At 46.7% G+C, this 21,887-nt stretch overlaps 1 protein-coding gene across 1 annotated transcript; it reads right to left on the reverse strand.

The window, feature by feature from the left end:
* Positions 1 to 1,286: 1,286 nt before the first annotated feature.
* On the reverse strand, positions 1,287 to 12,673 carry LOC129505078 (L-lactate dehydrogenase A chain). The gene is made up of 8 exons (XM_055318015.1): positions 12,559 to 12,673; positions 10,497 to 10,646; positions 8,104 to 8,221; positions 6,977 to 7,150; positions 6,157 to 6,330; positions 4,609 to 4,726; positions 2,779 to 2,902; positions 1,287 to 1,993 (listed from the first exon to the last, which is right to left on the reverse strand). The coding sequence occupies exons 2-8, from the start codon at positions 10,620 to 10,622 to the stop codon at positions 1,829 to 1,831; spliced, it is 999 nt and encodes a 332-aa protein (XP_055173990.1). The 5' UTR covers positions 10,623 to 10,646; positions 12,559 to 12,673; the 3' UTR covers positions 1,287 to 1,828.
* Between the last annotated feature and the right edge of the window lie 9,214 nt (positions 12,674 to 21,887).

Here is a 21,887-nt window from a genome sequence, read left to right on the forward strand (position 1 = left end):
TTTTGGCAAAATTCTTAAAGTTCTAAGATTAGTGTTGAAGGTTGTACAACTATGCGAATCCACAGAATTACTTTAAAAGGTGAATTTTATGTGTAAATTGTATCCTAAAGCTTTTTTTTTTTTAAGCCTATAGAAAAGCAAATCCTATTATATTACTTAATTGTCAAGACTATTACATAGTTTTCAGGGATGCCTGGGTTGGCTTAGTTGAGCTTCCAGCGCTTGGTTTTGGCTCAGGTCATGCATGATTCACCGGTCCTGAGATCTAGCTGAGTCTGGCTCCACACTCAGCAAGGAGTCTGCTTGAAGATTCTCCCTCTGCCCCTTCATCCCCCAACTCTCAAATCTTAAAAAAGACTACATCATTCAGTCTTGTCCTTTAACATTTGAGATCCACGTGGGGGAAAAAAAAGCGTAATTCTTTCTCTTCACTAGCTCTCAGGAAGGAAACTGGTGAAATATCCTGGAGAAGTGGATAATAAAGTTGCTTTAGTTAACTTCTCCAAGTATTCAGGCCTAGGTAAGGGTCATAGTTGTAGATAGACTTTGAGGAAATTTTTAAAGAAAAAACATTATGCTACTGGCCTCGAGAGACAAAGGTTCTTAAAAATCTGTTTCCCTATATTGACCAGGTACCACTGCTATTGTTGGCAAATGAGATTTTTACCTTCATGTATAGAATGTCATCTACAGAATTGTAAGGTACCAATTATGATTAGCACTATTATCAAGTTACAATACCCTGTGGCTTAGTATATTTAAATGATTGCTTATAATGAAAATGGTACCAAGACAACCCAGTCAATCTAGTCACACCCTTAATATATTGTCGCATTAAAGTCAGATCATTTGGGACGCCTAGGTGGCTCAGTGGTTGGGTGTCTGCCTTTGACTCAGGGCATGATCCCTGGATCTGGGATCGTGTCCCACATCAGGCTCCCTGCATGGAGCCTGCTTCTCCCTCTGCCTGTGTCTCTGCTTCTCTCTGTGTCTCTCATGAATAAATAAATATTTAAAAAAAAAAAAAAGTCCGATCATTTGGGAAGCCTGGGTGACTCAGTAGTTAAGCATCTGCCTTTGGCTGAGGGCGAGATCCTGGAGTCCCACATCAGGGTCCCTGTATCTCTGCCTCTCTTTGTCTTTTCACGAATACAATCTTTTTAAAAAATAAAGTGTGATCATTAGTAAACAATACACCTTAAAAAAATCATTGCAATGTTGCTTAAGAATGTAAGTAGCAGCTTGCTTTATCTTTAGAGTCACTGTTCAGAAAAAAAGACTCACTGTTCAAAATTTATTTGGTATTTTAGTTGGTATGACAGTTGGTTGCATTGTCTTTTTACATTATATGGCAATGTACACTATATTCTGACATATATAGTACACAAAATAAGATCCTTTAGAAGAGTTATGCACAATACATGCAATATTGAATTTATACATTGGATCCCAGGATGTGACTGAAAAAGATGGCCTAGGCATGTTGGATGTTGGGATGAAGGAATCAGAAGTTACAAAACACAGTAAAAACACATCTGGTTTAAGGAGTAACTGCAGCATATATGACATTGGCAGTGGTGCCTCTGAGATGGTGGAACGATATTACATTAACCAATTTAGGACTACACAAGACAGGTATCATCCAGCATCAGGACATAGCTGCAGGGTTTTGTGAACCCTATGTGTAACTTTAGGAAACTGATGTTTTTTTCTTAGGCCATTTTAATATTACGACTTGAGTAACAGGTCAGATAATAAGGACAACATACACAACCTCCAACTAAAATCTTGTTGTAGTCTAGACAGTGACATGGTACATTAGAAAATTTTAAAACTGCAGCTCCTTTTGGATCCCCCAAAGTGTATCTGCACTCTTCTTTAAACGGGCCTCTTCCTCAGGAGTCAGAGTCACCTTCACAACATCGGAGATTCCATTCTGTCCCAAGATGCAAGGAACACTAAGGAAGACATCATCTTTTATTCCATAGAGACCCTGAAGACAAAATGAAAAATATTTTAGGTTTTGTTTATACATTCTGGTGTCTCCTAAGACTTTAATTCTCTACAATTATGAAACTTATTTAGTACAACTTGAGAAGTAGAAATTCCTTTCCAGGGCAGCCCCGGTGGCGCAGCGGTTTAGCGCCGCCTGCAGCCAAGGGCGTGATCCTGGAGACCTGGGATCGAGTCCCACATCAGGCTCCCTGCATGGTGCCTGCTTCTCCCTCTGCCTCTCTCTCTAGCTGTGTCTCTATGAATAAATAAATTAAAAATAAATAAATAAATAAAGTATTAAAAAAAAAAAAAGAAATTCCTTTCCACATTTTCAGTTAGGATGTTATGAACAGTACAAGTCATCAAAATACCAAAAGAATTTCTGTTTTAATAGAAAATCTAAATTATTGCCATTATCCATATTACTGTCAAGTTTTTATTGATAACATCCTGGCAACTCTATCTTGAGTGGGACTTCTTTTTTTCCTCCAAAGGAAAAAATTTTTTCTTCTATGGTCTTCCACCTACCTCAACTTTTTATCAGTAAGTTCTCAAGTATCTATGCAGTGAACATAGTACAAGTAGACAAGGTATGGTGAACACAGTATTAGTAGACATTAATCCCAAAGCTCAACCATTTCTCTCCAAAAAAGAAAACTGTGAGTGAATTATGTCACTTAAATCAGCAATTGACAACGACTCTAACTGCTTTCACAGAAGAATCTTTCTTAAAAGCCAGGAAATAATGGCATTCAAATACAGTGTATCATTACATAGACCTACCTTAATCATGGTGGAAATTGGATGCACCCGCCTAAGATTCTTCATTATACTTTCTGCCAAATCTGCCACAGAGAGTCCAATGGCCCAGGAAGTGTAGCCTTTTAGTTTGATCACCTCATAGGCACTGTAGGGTAGGGAAGGACAGGGAAAGGTAGGAAAATGTAAGGTAAGAGAAAGATACAGCTTTCACTGAACATATGCTTTATTGCAAATAATGCCAGTAAGTTCTATTATATACCTGAGTAACACTTGCCATGTATACCAGGATATTATGTATAGGGATGTTCGCAACAGTAATGTTAGTAATAGCAAAAACCCTGGCAATAAGCCCGATGATATAATAAGCTCTCCAACAGGGAATGGATAAGTTGTGGTACATACAGAGAACGTATTCAATACAATGGAATGTTACAAAACTGTCAAAACAAGTAACTAGGATCCCCAGGTGGCGCAGCGGTTTGGCGCCTGCCTTTGGCGCCAAATGGAGACCCAGGATCGAATCCCACATCGGGCTCCCGGTGCATGGAGCCTGCTTCTCCCTCTGCCTGTGTCTCTGCACCTCTCTCTCTCTCTCTCTCTCTCTCTGTGACTATCATAAAAAAAAAAATAAAAAACAAAACAAGTAACTATACCTACAGCAAAAAAATATGATTCTTTAAAATGTAATGCTCAATTTTAAAAAGTTACTACAAAATTACATATAGTATTTGACTCAAGATTATTTCAAACAAAGGATGAGTTGTAGAACAGCAAGAGTGAGGGAAAGAGCTCAAAACTCATGCACATCCAAGTACCAGCAGCAGAAGACTAGTGTTTCTAACTCAACACTATGCTATACTTAGTTGACAGCCATTGTCAATGTTTTTTGGGTTGGGTGGTGGGTTCACAAGTTTTTATAAGAGGGCCTTGCCTAAATCAATCATGATTCAATATTCAATTCTATAGACCTGAGGTCCACACATGACCACATTCATGGTTTATAATAAGTAAATGAAAACTGAAAGATTCCCTATTTAAATCATTTCTAACAGTTAATATCTACATTTTTTGCACAATTATGAACCTAGACATTGTTTGAAACTTTATAATCATTTGAACGAACAAGTTATTTGTTTCTACTCATAAAGCCTGTAACAGGAAATTAGATTTAAAAATTCTTGGGGTGCCTGGGTGGCTCAATTGGTTGAGAGTTCAACTCTTGGTTTTGGTTCAGGTCATGATCTTGGGGTCGTGGGATTGGCTCAGCAGGGAGTCTGCTTGAGATTCTTTCTGTCTCTGCCCTTCCCCTTCACACACACACGCACTCTCTCAAATAAATAAATTATTCTTATTTCTCTGGCACTTGGCTGGCTCAGTCCATGTAACATGTGACTCTTGATCTCCAGGTCATGAGTTCAAGCCCCACATGGGGTATAAAGATTACTTAAATAAATAAAACGTTAGATAAATAAACAGAATCTTATCCCTAATTGAACGAACCATATGCTATTGAAGACTGAATCTCAAATAAGATAGACTTACAAGCACAAAAAGATTTATACCATACAGAATATAGCAAAAAAAGACTTGCACTAATAATTTTCAATATCTTTATCTCTGTTTTAGTATATGTGCTGCCAAAGTGAGCACTTTATCTCTGTTTTATAGTATGTTCTTTATAAAAATTTTTAAAAGTTTATTTTTTATTATTTTTAAGTAATCTCTAAATTCAGCCAGTCAGGTGTCCCTCGAAAAATGTTTTCTAAGTACTCAAATGCTATTAAACTTTCAAACTTTAAAGTAAAAATAATGTTTTAATCTTCTGTATTGCCAAATTATGAGATCTATTACCTGTCAACCACCTGTTTGTGAACCTCTTTCCACTGTTCCTTATCTGCATCAGTGCCTAAGTCAGGGTGCAGATTCTTCAGAGAGACACCAGCAACATTTACTCCACTCCATACAGGCACTAAAAGAAACAGTATAGAATACATTTATTTCTGCACACCATCCAGCAGACAGTAATAGCATTCTAACCAGTCTTAAGGATTAATTATTAACCTGCTTCAAGTCAACACACTCCTTGCTTGCTGACTTAAGACCCCTGATCCATAACAGAAGTAATTCAACTTCTTTGAGATCTGCAGACTACTGGTCTTGGGGAATAAAGAACCACAACTTTGGGCAGCCTGGGTGGCTCAGTGGTTTAGCGCCGCCTTCAGCCCAGGGCATGATCCTGGAGACCCGGGATCGAGTCCCACATCAGGCTCCCTGCATGGAGCCTGCTTCTCCCTCTGCCTGTGTCTCTGCCTCTCTCTCTCTCTCGTGAATAAATAAATAAAATCTTTAAAAAAATAAAATAAATAAAACAAGAAATATCACAGACCACTGCATTCCATTAACTGATTAAACCCATTCAAAACTCTCTGGGCCAAACAGAAACTTGAGTTGGCTTTTGGACAAAAGCCTGCTTTCTTGGAGCACCTGGGGGGCTCAGTGGTTGAGCATCTGCCTTTGGCTCCAGTTGTGATCCCGGGGTCCTGGGATCGAGTCCTGAATCAGGCTCCCCACAGGGAGCCTCCTTCTCCCTCACCTGTGTCTCTGCCTCTCTCTGTGTGTCTCCTGTGAATAAACAAAATTTCTAAAAGAGTCTGTCTTCTTCCCAGGTTGCCAGCCTCCTGCATAAAGCTCATATTCCTTGCCAGTCAAAACTTGCCTCTTGAGTACTGGCCTTTTAAGCAATGGGGAGCCAAACTTGGGTTTGGTAACAAGACTGGTAATTTTGACATTTTTCTAATTATCATTTCTTATCTGGGGAGGATTACTTGCCTTGGGTAGATGGTCAAGACTACCAATGCCCTTACTCTTATGCTTTCATTGATTAGATTATATCAAGGTGAGAATTTTCAGCAGATTCTAACTTGTTTTCCTAACCTATTAGGATGTTTAATCCATACATATTTGAGAAATACAGATAATATGAGATCATAAGGGGGAATTTACTGGGCATAAGTAACTGAGAACTCTGCACAAATCATAACACCTTTCAACTGTGATAGAATTTTTCCATTCACTTCAATTGGATGGGCTGACCTTTTTAGAGTCACGCAGTTTAAGTATAGACAGCTGTGATATGAAAGGACTGAGGTCATCCTAGGAACTATCCTCTTATTTTAATATGTCATTGTAAGAAATAAAAGAAATTTCATTCCCCATCCCTCATGCCATATAAAATGGTTAAAATCTTAACATGTAATTATACCAAAAGGCAGATTTTTAGAAACCATTCTACTCCAAAGAATGGATTATCTGATTTCAGCTCTGATTTAATACTGAAACTTCTATCAATATTTTACACAGTCTTTTTGAAAACAAAAAGAGGAAATAAGTTATGCTTACCACTGGAGTCTCCATGCTCTCCAAGGACCCACCCATGACAGCTTAATGGGTGAACTCCCAGCCTTTCCCCCATTAGGTAACGGAACCGGGCTGAATCCAGATTGCAACCACTTCCAATAACTCGGTTTTTGGGAAAGCCACTTATCTTCCAAGCCACATAGGTCAAGATATCCACTATGAAGAAAACATTGAGGCAAAGATACTACGTAAATTATTAGATAATGTCTGGCTACTCAAGATATATGGCTGTGTATGAATCTTGATACTGATTATGATCAATCAGTATTTTTGTTAAATTTTTAAACCTCTATATTTGCATAATACAGCAAATTCGTTAAGTATTCAAGAAGGGTGGCTTAATGAAAATAAATTGTACACCAAGAGCACCTTATTCATAAACTTACACCTCACCTAAGACCTTCTTGGGTGAATAATTTTTAAGTTCTAAATACATTCAAGGGCATTGTACCTCCTTTGTTATTTTAAACTCAACTGTATTTTAGGGGTGCCTGGGTGGCTCAGTTGGTTAAGCATCTGCCTTTTGCTCAGGCCATGATCCTGGATCCTGAGCGAGAGCACTGAGCTCCGCATCAGGGACCCTGCTCAGTGCAGAGTCTCCTTCTCTCTGACCCTCCCCCCTCTCGTGCTCCTTTCTCAAATAAATAAAATCTTTAAAAAATAATAATAATAAACAACTATTTTAGCACATCCATTCATACAAGGAAAATGAAAATTTGAGAAATAAGCATGTGTATACAGAATATCACATAGAACACCAGTTTTACTTGAACTCATCTATTTGTGTAATTAAGAGTCTCACCTGGATTGGAAACAACAAGCAACTTGCAGTTTGGGCTGTATTTGACAATATTAGGAATGATGAACTTAAAGATGTTCACGTTACGCTGGACCAAATTAAGACGACTTTCTCCCTCTTGCTGACGTGCCCCAGCCGTGATAATAACCAGCTTGGAGTTTGCAGTCACATTGTAGTCTAGACAAAAGTGAACAAAAACCAGATGAGGGCCTTTAAAAGAACTCTATTACCTAGCCAGCAAAAATTTGTCCCATAAACTTTTTTGTGATGGACAGTTTTATCAGTGTTTTATCATCTCCCCTACTTCCTTTCACACATGGGTAAATACAGATAAATGCCTATAATGCCACTCTCCTACCCCCAACTCCTCCTTTAGTTTTTGGCTACTTAACATGCAGGAAGAGTGCATCAACACCTTCCTTGTATTCTCGTTTTAGACTGTGACTTTATATAACGATATGGAATGATCTGGGAAGAGTTGGAAAGAATCAAATGAGCTATATCTCCCAATTTTTTTGCCACCTAAGCTTGTGCTCATTCTTCCATTCTCCTCTTCCTATTAACCTCTTCATTGTGATCATACCAGCCCAAAGACAGGCTGGTTTTTCTTTTTAAGCAAAGGCAACTTTACACTTATCAAGCATATCTTACTTCTAGATACCCTATGGCACAGGATGGTTAACTCAGCCCAAAGATAAGCAGTCCATGGTTTTCAAGCATTAAACAGAAGACTATTTGATTACATATGTCCAGGTTGCCTGACAAGGGCTAATAAGTGTGAAAGGCCCAAGAATATCTGAACAGGCTCATTTACCCTATTCTCAACCTTGTGTTAGCGTGTGAAAGGAGTAGGGGAAGTATATTAAATATTAGAAATAATATGGTTAAACATGGACCTGACGAGCTTTACTAATTACATTCTGATTCAGATGCTTTCCATACTAGGACATATTGGATTTCCATTTAGAACCATTTACTAGAAATTGAAACTTTGATATAAACAGATTATCAAGGCAAAATTGTTCAAAGGCTCTCTGGTCCTATATAAAAATCTTTGAAGTGGCAGGATTTCAAGCGTGACAGAGAATTAAGTCTAGCATAGACCACAATATAAACTTGCTGAAATCAACCTTTGCCAGAGACAATTTTTGGTGTTCTAAGGAAAAGGCTGCCGTGCTGGAGATCCATCATCTCTCCCTTCAATTTGTCTTCCATGACATCAACAAGAGCGAGTTCATCTGCCAAGTCCTAAAAGACAAAATTTTTACTCAAATGGAAAACTGCTACTTCCAAGTTTTAGAAAGGCATGCAAATTTTGTATTTCTAGCATAGAATTCTGCTACTTTATTAATATCAGGACATACTTCAAAGTAGACCCAAGTACCCATTTAAAAACAGACTCACAAAAATAAAATAAAATAAAAAATAAAAAAATAAAAAGTAAAATAAAAACGGACTCACAGATGACCCATGCATAGGAATAAGTACTGATCTCTTCTCTTCACTAAACCAAGCTTTGGGGAATCCCTGGGTGGCTCAGCCGTTTAGCACCTGCCTTCGGCCCAGGGCGTGATCCTGGAGTCCCAGGATCGAGTCCCGCATTGGGCTCCCTGCATGGAGCCTGCTTCTCCCTCTGCCTGTGTCTCTGCCTCTCTCTCACGAATAAATAAATTCTATAAAAAGATCCTTTCAACTGAACCTGTAAATGTTCATAGGTGCATCTCAGACCAGGAGCACCAACAATAGCTTTAATACATATGAATTGTTATAACCAAGTAGGTTATATTAGCTGAGCTAGTATAGTATAACAGATCTACTCCCCAAGTTATCAATACTATAATAACCTGGGGCATCTGCCTTCAGCTCAGGTCACGATCTCAGGGCTCTAGGATCAAGCCCCACCTCAGGCTCCCTGCTCAGCCAGGAGTCTACTTCTCCCACCCCCTCTGTCCCTCCCCCTGCTTGTGCTCGTGCTTTCAAATAAATAAAATCTTCGTAAAAAAAAAAAAAAAAATATATATATATATATATATAAAACAACCTGGCAATTACTCTTATACACACCTGAGTTAGAGAGCATCACAGGAAAAGACCACAGGTTATTCACAGGTGTGAGAAAAACATCAATGGCATCAGTTTCCGATCCAGTGGGAAAGCATTAAGAATTTCGACAGGTATCCCCTCTTTTTAGAAGTTTTCATTATGCCAATTCACCTTTTTTTTTTTAAAGACTTATTTATTTATTCATGAAAGAGAGAGAGAGAGAGAGGCAAAGACACAGGCAGAGGGAGAAGCAGGCTCCATGTTTTGGAACCTGATGGGGGACTCGATCCCGGGACTCCAGGATCGCGCCCTGGGCCGAAGGCAGGTGCTAAACTGCTGAGCTACCCAGGGATCCCCCCAATTCACTTTTACACAAAACCTAATATTAGTACCTGTTTTCACCAACTGAAAGAAATCCAAAGAGGATTTTTGCTTTTATGAGAACAGGCAAAAAGCAAAATAGCATTCAGTGTTTGTTCTGCATGAGCCCTTATTACAGAGGTTGCATACACCCTAGGTACTACCAAGCTCCTTCCCCAAGGAACCTTACCCAGCATCTCAATAGCAAGCTGTCATAGATTTGAACCGTGTGAGCATCTGTACCTTACTTTGCACATCCATTAGCAAGATGTGTCCTAAGGTATCAGAAAAGCCTAAGTTTATTTCTTGGGTCTGAAAGTGCTCAAAAAATTTTTCATAGAAATTAATGGTAATTGCCTCTTCATTTTACACCATTTCAGCTTCACAAAGGTTCCATAGGAATGCTCTCTTTTAGGATAGTGGGGGAAACTTTTACACTATGTGGCCTCTCTAAGATCACATATAAAGCAATGTGTTGTCACCCAACCTCTGCATAGCTCATTTCTGCCTTCAGTTCCTTTATTTCAGTCCTTTCCTGTTCAAAAGCCAGAATTAATCATTTCACTCCCTTGTTAGGAACTCCAAACCTAAACTTCAAAGATATTTTAATATTACAAACTGCCTTGATTTTTTTCTTATATAAACCAGGCTTGATTACTGTAAAACATGTTCTTTATTCATTCACAAATTACTAAATTTGGTGCCATATCTGGTACCAAAATTACTATTCAAGGTGAGGGGCAATGGAGATTTTTATGGGAGAAAGACAAGATTTCCCACAGTTAGTGTGATTTTTAATTTTACCAAATGTATGTTATCACTTTCAACTCAAAAATTACTCTAAAATAAATTTAGCTGGTTTCAAAGCATGGACTCTTCTTCATTTATAGGCAATTCATGCAAATACGGTAAAGTGAATTTAAGGAATTGTGTAACCTGCCTAATAGCTTTTGGTACACATACACTTTCGGTATGGCATCACACATCTCTAGTTTGTTTCACAAAAAGCTTTTTGAATGAGTGCATGAACCTGAATATTTGTATATACAATGCGATTAATACAATTCTGGGGGCGGGGGGGGCGGGTGGATGGCTTCCAGAGTGATTGGCTCTCACTTACCTTCATTAAGATACTGATGGCACAAGCCATGCCAACAGCACCAACCCCAACAACTGTAATCTTATTCTGGGGGGTATGGTCTTCCTTAAGAAGATTCTGAATCAGCTGATCCTTGAGCGTTGCCATTTTGGACTTAGAACCAAAAGGAATCTATAGGGGTAAAAAACACAGTCAGTGCATCCTCTTTAAATCAACGCTATTAACCAAAAGCTGTTCCTAAAGAGTTTATTTTACTTCCTTTGGGGGTACTTGCCCCTAAAAAGGGGGAAGGAAAAAAGGCTAAACATGGATAGAGGAATGGTGAAAGACCTAATGCCAGGGTCTGGTTTGGCTAGGACCTTGGTGTAAAGGATCTCACCTTGGCATGGAAAAATAATATTGATGTTTGGGTGTAAGTATAGCTTCCTGAGGATTCACTCATCTTGACTGATTGACCCCAAGCGGGGCCGCCGGGCCTCACGCAAAAATCACTGCAGCTCAGCAGCTCCAGTCACCAGGGCTCCCCGCAAACCCTCAAGGGAGGAGCACAGGAACGTGCAGGAAGCTCCCGTAACGGCCTCGTGGAGGCCCCCGGCTGCTGCCCGAGGCCGTGCAAAAAGCTCCGCTCATGCGCACTCGCCCCTTCCAGCGGCGGAAGGCCGGCTCCGCGGGGCCCGAGGGCTCCTCGCCCCGCCCCGCCCCGCCCCGCCCCCGCCCCGCGCGGCGCCAGGCTCGTGCGCATGCTCCGCGGCTTTGCAGAGCCGGGCCCCAGCCCCGACGGCGGCGGCCCGGGGAGCCCCGCCCGCGAGCGGAAACGACCGCGAGCCCGCGCGCCGCGGGTCGGAGGCAGCGGCCCCGAGCCGGACTTTAGACCTCGCCAGGGCCCAGCCGGCTGCCTCCCGCGCGGCCGCATTGTAAGCCGCAGAGGCTGCTGTTAACCAACAGGGAGGGAGGCGCGTCGTGCGGCCTCCGCCGCGATCCATGTTGCAAAGGCGTGAGGACCGGTAAGAGGAAATAGCTTCAGCACAGGAAGCGGAAAAAAAAAAAAGAAAAGAAAAGAAAAAAGCTGCAGAGGCCCGGAGCCCTAAAGTTCCTAGATCCTTGGTGGATGCCCCATTTCCGGCGCGGGAGAGGGTGGGGAGCGCGGGGTGGGGGGCTTAGCTCGGCTAGTCCAACCCCGCTCTGCATTCCCTGGAAAGATGGTCACAGGTTGCATCGCGGAGCGCCACGTCTGGTCTTGACACCGCCCCCCACAGGGCAAGAATATCCGAGAGGACGTCCAGGCAGGCAGCCCAGAGTCCCCAAGCTGGAGTCGGGTCTCTCCTTACAGGTCGCGGCTATTTCTAGAAGCTGGCTTCACCCAACCTGCAGCCTGGGGCCCCGCGGGGCCGGGTGAGGGAGGAGCCCTGCAGAGAGCGGGTCCGCTCCCCACCCCTGCCGCCACCCTGGGGCCCCGACATGCCCGGACCCCCTCCCAGCGTTAGGTGGCCCCGTCTCTCAAAAGGAGTGGAGGGTACCAGATGCCCTCACGGTCCCACGTGAGACGCAGGACGGCTCGGAGCCCCGCTTCGCCTCGGCGTCGCGGAGCCCACCTCGCACCCCACCTCGCACCCCACCGCCCGCGGCCGCTCGCAGGGACAGCCTGCGCCGGCAGCGCCCCCGGAGCGCCCCGCGGGGTCCGCCCCTCCGCGTCCCAGGGCTGAGAAGCGCCCCGGGCCGCGCTCCGCCGTCTTCGGACCCCGTCCCCCGCCCCACACACTCAGCTGCGGGGGCTCGCGGGGCCCGGGAACCCGGACCTCGAGTTCTGTGCCGCTCGCCTACTGTAAGCTCAGATCGGTCCCACCGGGTCGTTCCGCATCCACCTGGGCTTCCGACCGCCTGGGCACAGCGCACCGCGTGTGCACCTGGGCTGCCCGCCCGACCACAGCCGCCGCCCCGGTCCGCGGACCGTCCCCAGCCCCCACCCCCCCCCAGGCGGGCCCCCCCCCCCCAGGCGGGGCCCCCTGCCCGGGCAGCGGCGAGCCGGGGCCGCCCGCCGTCCCCGCCTCCGGCTCAGCGCGCCGGGCCCCACCGTACCCCGTACCGGGCGTGCACGTCGGGACTTGGCGGCGGCGGCGGCAGCGGCTCCGACTCCCGGGGCCGCGCGCGGGAGGGGCCTTAAGTGGAAGCGCGAGGCTGACGTCACGGGGGCAGCCGGGCGGACGTGCGGGAACCCACGTGTGGGTCGGGCCAGGGGCGGGCTCCGCGCGGGGCGGGGCGGGGGCAGCGCTGGCGCCGCGCGCCGCAGGGGGGCGCACCTGCGCACCTGCGACCCGCGCACCTGCGACCCGCGCACCTGCGGACGTCGGGGGGCGCCCGCGCCGCGGTGCCTCTGGCCCCTAGAGCCCCGCCCGCAGCCCGGATCCCGCCGGGCCGACCCTCAGGAGACGCTTGCGCCGACTCCTCCCCCGTTCCCCACTGCCCAGAACCGCTGCTGGCACGAAGGCACTCAACAGTTTGTTGGAAGCGAGGGGATGCCTAGCGCAGCATCGTTCCGTCCTTACCCAGCTCGAGTGATCCCCGAAACTTGGCGCTGCTGCTAAACCTTCCAAGTCCCCCAGCTCGCAGCGAGGCCTCAGCTCTAGTCTATGTTGGTGCCGTTCCTTTGCCTGGCCTGCCTTCCTCCTCCAGATCTTCTTTAAACCTCACCCATCATCTGGTAACACACACACACACACACACACACACACACACACACACACACACACAGCTGGTATCTCCCTTGTTGCTGCAGCTGCTGAGCTGCGTCTCCTTCAAACCGGCTTCTTTAGCGAAGGGTGGCCCTCCGCTCTCCTGGCGGACAGTGATTCTCTCAAGGGCGTGCATCATTTTTCTGCGTCCTCCTTTGCACCTGGGACCAACATAGAGTCCAGTTCTGAGAAACATCCATAATTACGGGTTTCTTGATTTTGAAGGGATCATGCCAACCTCAGTTCCAGAAAAGCAGGGCATCTTTCAAGCATGTCCTAATGGTTTTCTCATCACTCTAGGAGGCCGCGAAACCTAGGCTCTCACCTCGAACACACACAGCTGGACCAGCTGAAGACCAGCCACAGATTCCCCATTGTTCCTCAGGGCAGGGCCATAGCAGCACTGCCTGTGGCCACTGGGTCTTTGCAACAATGGCCTCATTCAGTCAGGCTGGCCCCCCCCCCCCGCCCCCCCCCCCCCCGCCTACTTACCAGGTGTGACCACAGCTGCTGGCAGGAGGGCAGAGCTCAAAGTGCTGAGCAGACAGGTAAGAACTCTCACCAGGAGGACTCTAGAATGACCTCTAAAGATAATCTAGGCAGAAAGTTTACAGCCCCCTAAATTAAAACACCTCACAACTCACTCCAAGCACAGCTTCCTTCTTCTTTGCAGAACAGTAGCCTCTACTTAACTTTATAAATATGAATAAAACAAGTACCACTTACTGAATACCTCCTTTGTCTCAGGCGGCAAACTAAGTAATACCTATACTCATTTTTCACTGTATTTATTGGAATGTGCATAATTACCCCATTTTACAGATAAGAAGCCAAGGCTCAAAGAGATTAGTGACTTTGTGAAGGTCATACAACTAATAAGTGATTTCAGGTCATTCTTTAGGACTGATCCAAAGCCAGTGATTTTTTTCTGTACAGGATGTTGTCCCATCTCCACCCCTCACTCCCAACTCCACAAAAGTCAAATTATGGAGGTGGCCCAGCCAGTCCCAGGCTCAGAAAGTTTTTTTACACTGAGAGACAGTAGATGCCACTGGGTGTCCCTGCCTGTCTGCTGGGCTGTGACATGAGTCTTCTCCTGCCCTGGTCCTTATACCATCTGCACTCCTGCTTTTCAAGCCTTTAGACTTGGCCCGGAATTTATACCACCTGGTGTCATGAGTCTCCAGCTTACTGATGGCTGATCTTGAGACTTCTCAGCCTCCAATTGCCTAAGCCAATTCCTTTTTTTTTTTTTTAAGATTTTATTTATTTATTCATCAGAGACAGAGAGAGAGGCAGAGACATAGGCAGAGGGAAAAACGGGCTTCCTGTGGGGAGCCTGATGTGGGACTCGATCCCAGGACCCTGGGATCACACCCTGGGCCAAAGACTGCCACTCAACCACTGAGCCACCCAGGTGCCCCACAAATTCCTTATAATAAATTGCATTACATCTATTGGTTCTGTTTCTCTGGAGAACCCTAATACATTCCATGTAGAAGAATTTCTATACTGGGACATCTGGGTGGCTCAGTGGTTGAGCATCTGCCTTTGGCTCAGGGCGTGATCCCGGGGTCCGGGGGTTGAGTCCCACATCGGGCTCCCTGCATGGAGCCTGCCTCTCCTCTGCCTGTGTCTCTGCCTCTCTCTCTCTCTGTGTCTCTCATGAATAAATAAATAAAATCTTAAAAATAAATAATTTTTAAAAAGAAGAATTTCTATACTAAAATCCAAACAGAATGTAGGACCCATGGGATGGGTCAGAAAAGCACTGTTTCAGAGGGCAGAACAGACTTTTCCAACTTAACAAAGTGTTCTTCAAGGATGGCCCTTTTAGGGGATCCCTGGGTGGCTCGGTGGTTTTAGCGCCTGCCTTTGGCCCAGGGCGTGATCTTGGAGTCCTGGGATCAAGTCCCACATTAGGCTCCCTGCATGGAGCCTGCTTCTCCCTCTGCCTGTGTCTGGCCCGCTCCCCCGCACCCCCCACCCTCCTCCCCCGTCTCTCATGAATAAATAAATTAAAAAAAAAAAAAGAATGAATGGCCCTCTTAAAAGGGAACATCTCACAAAGAGGTGGCTTGAGCAGAGGACAGGCTGGCCTCAGAGAGTGAGTGGTACTCGGTAACCAATATAAGATTTTCCTAAAATGGTCCTGGCCAAAGAATGGTATCCACCCGAAAGACAGTGCTGAGTCATTCCTTCATTAAGTGTTTGTTACAGTCCTCTTCAAGAAAGTTCAATGGCTCCCCATTCAAGGGCCTCAAGTTTAAAATCCAAATTCCTTGGAAGGCCCTCTAGGCCCTCTGTCATCCAGTGCCCACATCCCCTCTTTGGCTTTATCTCCTATTTTCCTGCATGCTTCCTATATGGCAGTCCCAAGGCTCCTTCTGCCTTCCCCATCTATGCCATGCACTTCTACCTAGGCCCATCCTTCTGCCGAGAATGTTCTCCACCTTGCCACCATCCCGACCCTCCCAAAACCCACATACTTATAGATCAAGTGCTATCGCTTGAACTTTATATTAAGCTAATTCTTATTGCTGTCCCTTTCTTTTTCTCACTAGACTGTGAGCTCCTCGTGGACAGAAACTTTCTCATTTATCTCCATACTCCCAGCACATGCATTTATTTGTTTTATAAATATATTTTGAATTAGGTGCCTACTATGCAAAGGGCACTATGCTAGGTGCTGGGGTATAACAATGAATAGACAAATTTATATGTCTTCAAAGACTATAGTATTTAATGAGGGCAGACCAACAGCACCTCTATGGTTAAAATATAAGATAGAGGGATACCTGGGTGGCTCAATGGTAGAGCGTCGGCCTTCGGCTTGGGTCATGGTCCCAGGGTCCTGGGATGGAGTCCCTTATGGGCTCCCCGTGGGGAGCCTGCTTCTCCCTCTGCCCGTATCTCTGCCTCTCTCTCTGTGTGTCTCTTGTGAATAAATAAATTTTTTAAAAAAAATGTAATATAGACTATAACACTACCACAAAAGAGGCAGAAAAAATTTGCTCTAGCATTCAGAACAGAGAAAGGTCCTTTGGCCAGGAATATCAGAGAAGGCTTCTTAGGAGAGGCAGCATCTGAGCTTTGCCCAGAAAAAGACTTCAATTTGCTGAAGATCAGATGTCGAGAAAGCAGAGAATGCAGTGTGAGCAAATGAATGGAGGCAGGAAATTCGAAGTGTGTCTAGTGAATTTTTAGCTTTAAATGCCAGACTATGAAATTTGGGTGTTTTTGTTGTTTTTTGGTGGTCAGTGGAAGTCCTAGATGTTTTTGGAGAATGGGAGAGATAGAGTGAATGCAAAGTAGTTGCAAGGTCATGGAAAGTTTTGTAAATAATACAGAAGAAGCTCAGAACGTTTAACTCTAACCACAACTGCACAAGACATTCACTTCCCTGACACACCCTCCACAGCCCCACAGTCTCTCCTTTTTTCACCTGTCTCATGTTTGCAAAGCAGATGGCTTTCCTGAGTTGCCCAAGGGCCCAAGATGCAGACAATCTCATCAGTCTCTGTCCCTGACAGGCCAGGCCCTGCTGTGCATGTGCCAAGAGAGCAGGTGCCTGCCCCTGGAAGACGGCTTCGGTCATCCCCTCAAGCCCATCACGTCTCACGTGATGGGAGTGGAAGCCAAAGACTCCACCCTGGCTCCTCAAGTGCTCCTGAGTGTCACCTATATTGGTACCCTGGTGCCTCTCCCCACCCTTCACCCCACCCCTCTTGCAGGCTGCCCTTGTTATCAGTGCTGATTCTCTTTTTGGCTTGCATTGTTATTCCCTCCAGAGTTCATTCCTTACGTGTTCACCTAACAGAATCCACCTCAGAAACTCTGGATTCTTTTTTCTATAAACCGAATGTTTGTGGGCCCCCTGCCCTCCCCACCACCACTCATATGTTGAAACCTAATCCCTAATGTGATGGTATTGAGAGGTGAAGCCTTTAGGAGGTGATTAGAACATGAGGGTGGAGTCTTCATGAATGGGATTAGTGCCCCTTTCTTTCTTCTTTTTTTTTTTTAAAGATTTTATTTATTTATTCATGAGAGACACACACACACACACACAGAGAGGCAGAGACACAGGCAGAGGGAGAAGCAGGCTCTCTGTGGGGAGCCCAATGCAGGACTCGATCCTAGGACCCCAGGATCACACCCTGAGCCAAAGGCCGACTCTCAACCACTGAGCCACCCACGTGTCCCGATTAGTGCCCTTAAAAAAGAGGGGCTCGTTTGCCCCTTCTGTCGTGTGAAGACAGTGAAAAGATAGCTGTTGATGAACTTGGAAGTGAGCCCTCACCAGACATCTGCTGAAGCCTGGGTCTTGGACTTCCCAGACTCCAGAACTGTGAGAAATAAGTTTCTGGTGTTTATAAGCCACCCAGTCTGTGGAATTTTGTTACAGCAGCCTGAACAGACTAAAGCACCTTACAGTCACTTCCTATCAAAGGAAGAGAAATGAGACCTGTGCCTTTTTCTCTCCATCCTACCCTGGCAGGGCGTGAGCCTCAAGTTTTCCATCACATTGACAGGTTCCAAGGCAAAGACTGTCACCAGAATATAAGTGGCTTCAAAACTGAGGAGCCCTAAAATCAGTGCTACAGAAGGAGTCCTAGGGCCTCTCCAAGCTACGCAATCCCCAGCATAACATAAAATGTCCCTTATCTAATCACTGCGGGGAGGATTGTGGGAAGCCGTGATAACCTTTCATTCTAACATCTTGGGTGTTAAGGACAGTGACAGGCATGGCTTAGCAAAGATGAGTGGGCAGCCTGGTGGCGAGGTGACACTGCCCTGAAGGTCAGCAGACCTGGGTTCTTGCCCTGGATTGGTCATGGACCTCTGAGTGCCATTGTGGCAGTCACATTCCTTCTGTAGTCTCAACATCCTAGACTAAACATATGAGGGTCTCTGCCAGTTTTAGCATCTAGGGAGCCTTTGAGTTAGTGAACCAACCTCCGCACATACCTTCATTTTTACAGTTGCTCAGAACTCAGAGGCAAAGCCACCTTCCATTTTGGGAAATGATTTGAGCTGCTTCTGGGGTGGAGGCCGACATTTGAGGGGCCCGGCTGCTCCCACGGCAACTGGAACCCCATGGCTAGCATTCTCCTGTCCCCCCATATTAGTTCCAAAACTGAGTTCAAACTTCCCAAGGCACGGTTGGGTGTTGAATTGGTTCACGAAAAGTCCCAGTGGGTTTTGAAGACAAATTACTGATAATAGGAACCTAACTCTCTTTGATTCATTAAGGAATTCTTTAAACCTTACCAAATGGGAAATTGCATTCCAAGCCCTCGCTCAAAAAAGAAGGCTAGGGACCCCTGGGTGGCTCAGCAGTTGAGTGCCTTCAGCTCAGGGTGTGATCCTGGAGTCCTGGGATGGAGTCCCACATTGGGCCCTCCATGGGGATCCTGCTCCTCCCTCTGCCTGTGTCTCTGCCTCTCTCTGTGTGTGTCTCTCATGAATAAATAAATGAAATATTTTTTTTAAAAAAGGCTAATTTCTTATAAAATTCAAAGAGGATCAAAGCAATTGTAATTGTCAATCAAGCCAGACATGTCTGTTTGTAATTTCCTGGGGCTGCGGTGTGGGCAAGGAACGGACGTCTTCTTATCTGTGTTGCTGCTGACTGGCAGGGCACCCTCACTGAAATTTGGGTCTATGGGCCCTGGGATTTTGCTTAAACTGCTCTACACAGCCACTCATCTACCTAAACCTCACAAAGCAGGTTCAGCCTGTACCTGAGCCTCTTCAGAGGACCCTGGCCCAAAAAGGCAGGCCCACCTCATATTTTTAGGGTCCTAGAAGGGGTTCTGACTCCCTGGGGAGCATGAGATTCTGCTAAGAGAAGCAAAGGAGAGCTTGCCAGGCACTCCAAGAAGGATCTCAGGCTCTGGTGGGCCTGGTGCAGACAAAGAGAAGGCTCCCCCTGCAGCTAGAGAAAGCCCACTGATCCCTCATTTGTGCGTAGCCCAGGGTGGCTGTCCCTGGTGGCGTTTTCACTTCAACCAGGAGAAGAAAGCAGTGCAGGAATTTTTACCTCCACATTACTGGTGAGACTGTGGACACCTCAAACACCGGACCTGGCCCAGGCCACACCGCTGGAAAGGAGCCAGGAGGACCGTGCAGGCCCAGATGGGCCTTCCTTCCCCGGCACCTCCCTGTTCCTGCTGTGCTTCACAGCCTGGAAAGCACTCAGCCAGGCGGCCCCTGGGATCTCAAAGGGCAACTGTGACCGGGCCGTGGAGAGGTCCAGGCGGCTCATCTGTCCCCAGGGCTGCTCCAGAGCCTTATCTAATCAGCCTCCCTCTCCCTGGCACTCCAGTAGCTTGCACAGTGTGCATGTGTGCAGGGCCAAACTCTGCCCTTTGTACAAACACACTTGCAGTGTCAGGCCCTCTGAAAGGACATTTCAACTTAGCTCATCCTCCAGTTTTAGCCACAGAAGGGAGGAAAGCTGAGGGGAGGCCCTCCCAGCCATGGCCCTTCTCTACCCACTGAATCAGAAGGAGGCCAGCCTGTCACGCCTGCCCCTGCTTTGCTTCAGTTGCAGAGCCTCTCGGCTACTCTTTTCTGGCCCACAGGGCGAATACTCACTGTGGGGAACTAGGGCTCAGTGAAGGGACGGGAAGTGTTCTTGGCTTCCATTGTGTTTCAGTGGTGGTGACTAATGGGGCTGGAACCTCCCAATGAGTCTAGTACTTTCTCACTGCGCCAGACACATGGGCTTCTCAACCGGCCTGGGCTCTCCTGGCACTTTTGGGTGTGGCTCTCACTGTAGCCTCCGAATCCTGGGGTTTTTCCACTGTATCAGAGCTTCTTCCAACAGCCTTTCACTGAGGTTGGCAGCTTGGCAGTGAGGCCTCACTGTGCAGGAGGCCACACCCTAGGCATTAAAGCTACGGGATTGGCAGGAGGCCACCTCAGCCTCAGCCTTCTCTCCAGGCTCCTTGAGCAGCAGGCTCAGGATGTCACAGACTCTCCCCTTAGCCTCAGCTAGTTCCAAAGCAACCACGTTTCTCCTCCTTCTCCATCAACCACAGATGGGCACAGGCTGTGCCGACATCTCCATGGTAACTGAGGGCCTCAGCTTCCTGCCTTGGGCAACAATCCAGAGCCGGCACCCTTGGCAGAGCTCCTTTGTAGATGCCAGGAAGGCTAACTGTGGCCGCAGACCCACCACATGGCAGCGGCATCCCTGCAAACAGTCCAGGGAGGCAGCCAGGCTGAGCCCCCTGGAGGACTTCAGCCCATCAGTTCTTTGAGAAAGGTCCGGAAAGGGGCGGCCTGGGAAGCCCACCCCCTCACCCCCATGTGGAATTGATTCCTCAAGGCAGGTAGTCGGGCTCTGTTGTTAAACGCTCTTTGGGGGGGATCCCTGGGTGGCTCGGCGGTTTCGCGCCTGCCTTCGGCCCAGGGCGCAATCCTGGAGACCCGGGATCGAGTCCCACGTCGGGCTCTCTGCATGGGGCCTGCTTCTCCCTCTGCCTGTGTCTCTGCCTCTCTCTCTCTCTATCATAAATAAATAAAAATAAAATAAAATAAAAACCCTCTTTGGGGGTCAATGGGTGAAAGTTGAAAACTTCACACCATGTGGTTGGCTTCAGACTTTGCTCTTCCTGGCACAGGGGACAGTGATGGTGCAGGAGAGAGTGCAATGGATTAGGCAATGGTCCCAGTTGCTTGCCATCCCTCACCCCACAAATTGGCTCCTGGGGCAGTTGAGATGCTGGCAGGCTCTCAACCAGGGAGGAGGGTTATCAATGAGGAGTCAAAGGCTCTGTTGTACTGGTGAGGCTGTAGAAACCTCTATCCTGATGGGAATGGGAGGATGGGCGGACCTGCCCCCTCATCAGCTCTCCTGATGGAACAGGAGGAGGGGGCCTGGCCGGGCACCCAGGGGCAGGGATGGAGCTGATCTTGCTGCCACAATCCCAAGGCTTCAGAGAGGTTCTATTTCCAGAAGAAAAAGAAATCCGAGTGCCAAGTGGAACTGCTCTGGTTCCTCACGCTTTTCTTCTCAACCCTCTGTGCAAATCTCTGCTTCCAACAACAAGCTCCTGGCAGAGGATAGGAGTGGGCCTGAAATTTGGCTGTGTATACACGGTAGATGTACCTCAGCCGGGCCAGAGTTCCCAGCCTCCCCTGCTCCCTGGAGCGCTCCTGTTCACCTTTCCCTCCAATCTCAGTTGGAGAGTTTGTCTTTGCACAACTGGTTCTTTGAGCTTTTGTAATGCAGAATCACCAACACCAAGATGGCCTAAGACTGCACTGGAAGGTAGAGGGGAGAAGGATTTTGGTCTGCAGGCTGTTAATCCACATCATAAAGAAACGGGGTAAACATCTCCAGGGGAATTGTGGAGGCAGTGGGGGTGGGGGCTTTAAAAAGATCTGCCCTAACTCTGTGGTCTGATAAGGGTGGGCTGCAGCGGAGGGAGGATTCTCAGCTTGTGCTGCTGTGGTCCTCACTGTGATCCCCGCTCCCACTTGGCCGAAGGGCCAACCAAGGATTTGAGCTATTTTGAAATTCCTTGTGGTTGCTGAAGGGTGCATTTTAGTCAGTGCCAGGAGGCCAAACCTCGTGGGTCCAGGCTTTGTGAGAATTGCCAGAATAACCGCTCCGATGTTTACTGAACATTACCATGCACCTAGCCCTCCCACCAGACCCTTTACATGC

Source organism: Nyctereutes procyonoides, unplaced genomic scaffold (assembly GCF_905146905.1).
Source record: "Nyctereutes procyonoides isolate TBG_1078 unplaced genomic scaffold, NYPRO_anot_genome, whole genome shotgun sequence".
NCBI lineage: Eukaryota > Metazoa > Chordata > Mammalia > Carnivora > Canidae > Nyctereutes > Nyctereutes procyonoides.

What these genes read in the sequence shown, in the direction of transcription:
- LOC129505078 (XM_055318015.1), bottom strand. Translation starts at nt 10,622, where the DNA reads ATGGCAACGCTCAAGGATCAGCTGATTCAGAATCTTCTTAAGGAAGAC. An exon ending in GCTTGTTGTTTCCAATCCAG is followed by an intron (nt 6,331 to 6,976) that starts GTGAGACTCTTA and finishes TTTTCTTCATAG; the next exon opens with TGGATATCTTGACCTATGTG. An exon ending in CAATTTCCACCATGATTAAG is followed by an intron (nt 1,994 to 2,778) that starts GTAGGTCTATGT and finishes TTTTGTCTTCAG; the next exon opens with GGTCTCTATGGAATAAAAGA.